This window comes from Trypanosoma theileri (assembly GCF_002087225.1).
Source record: "Trypanosoma theileri isolate Edinburgh chromosome Unknown TM35_Tth_279_V1, whole genome shotgun sequence".
NCBI classification, from domain to species: domain Eukaryota; phylum Euglenozoa; class Kinetoplastea; order Trypanosomatida; family Trypanosomatidae; genus Trypanosoma; species Trypanosoma theileri.
This window is the reverse complement of record NW_021640121.1, coordinates 1-1739: the sequence shown is the minus strand read 5'-3', so window position 1 is coordinate 1739 and position 1739 is coordinate 1. Positions and strand designations below refer to the sequence as shown.

Below are 1739 nucleotides of genomic sequence, written 5' to 3'. Positions count from 1 at the left end.
CAACGATTAGAAGAAGGGTTTGAAGCTGTTGTAGATGCTGCTTGTGAACATTCTAAGCGACTCCAAGAGGATGGAAAAGATAAAGACCATGAAATTGATCTTCTCCGTTCCACACTCTCTGAGGTGATGAATACATTTACTGGAGATCCTATTCTCTCTACTGTAGCCTCTGGTAATATTTCTAAAAAAGATATGAACCCTCATCAAAGTCTCAAGTTAACAGATGAAGCCTGTAAAGCTGTCCTTGAAAGATGTCAAGAAGCCAAAGAAGCAGCAGCATCTCTTAATCGATTACTTGGGACTAAAGTGAATGAAGCTCCTCATTCTATTATGAAACTAGTTAAACCCATTATAGATAAATTACATGAATTAGAAACGTGTAGGGCTTCTCGAGAGCAAGAAGTCAATCATCTACGAATGGTTGCAGAGGAATCTTTGAAATTACTTTCGAAAACGAAACCCTCATCTCCGAATTTAGACTCTTCTGATAGGGAAGGGCGTAAAAAAATGTTAATCATTCGACGTGGAGCAGAAGAAGCATCCCAACATGGAGACGATTTACCACTTCGTATGCTCTCAGAATGTGAAACTATATCCAAAGCAATTAGTAAATTGCGAAAATCATTTTTAGACAATATACAAAAGCAAGAGGAAATAACAAACTTCGAAACTCTTGTGGACGCAATATGCCAAGAAATGAATAAAATGAATCAAAACTATTCAAAGAAACAACAAGAAGTAGATACTCTACGTGCGGCCGCAGAGGAATCTTTAAAATCTCTTGAGAACCCTCAAAGATTTACTACCACAACGTTATTAAATCCTTTATATAAGGAAGAACGTAAAAAGACTTTTGCTGTTCTCCGTGCTGCAGAAGAGGCAGACCATCATGGAGATAGTTTACCGCTTCGATTACTCTCTAACTGTGAGGCTTCTGCAAAGGCATTTCAAAAACTTCGAAAACTCTTACAAGAGAATGTAGAGCAACAGCAACAGGAAGAGACCATGAGTCTTCAAGCTATTGCGGACGCAATTTGTCAACAGGTAAAAACACTTCGTGAAGAACTTCTTAAGGGAAATGGTGAACTTGGCAAATTACGAGCCTTAGAGGATGAGAAGGGACGATTATTGAATGAACTCCGATCTCATGATGAGCGGTGGGAATTACCATCATTATCATCATTATCCTCCTCATCTTCATTGAAGCGTGGAGGTAAAAGTATGAAAAGTCACCACACCAAACAATTTGATGGTACTGGATGGAAAGATATCCTCCAACACAAACCAGCAGAATTGCAGCGATCTTTTATTATAGATGCAGTGAATGCATGTCATGTAGATCCAGATTCTCTTACCAATATTCATATGACTGCAGAAGAATCTTCTCTACTCGTAGAGTTTGATGTTCAGCATGATCCCTCAATAACAACAGAGGAAATAGCGAGACGCATTAATGAATTCCCATTCCGTGCAGTTAAACGAATGTATGATCGTCGTTCTGCACCTAAGGATGGTATGGATTTACTTCAGGAACAACTCACAGAGAAGGAAAAGGAGGTGGAAACATTACGTTTAACGATGGAAGTAGTTATTGAAAGTCTTGAAAAACCGAATGCAAAGAAAACAAATCTTCAAGGACAACACGCCGCAGAAGAAGCGGCACATCGTGGTGATAATAAACCATTACAATTACTAAATAATTGTGAATCTATAATAAGAGCACTTGAAAAATTACGAAA

At 38.4% G+C, this 1739-nt stretch overlaps 1 protein-coding gene across 1 annotated transcript; it reads left to right on the top strand.

The window, feature by feature from the left end:
• Window positions 1–123: 123 nt before the first annotated feature.
• Window positions 124–1739, top strand: TM35_002791000 (uncharacterized protein; the record flags this gene model as incomplete). Its single annotated transcript, XM_029032073.1, has 1 exon — window positions 124–1739. A coding segment is annotated over one exon (1616 nt), but the record flags the coding sequence as incomplete, so codon positions are not given.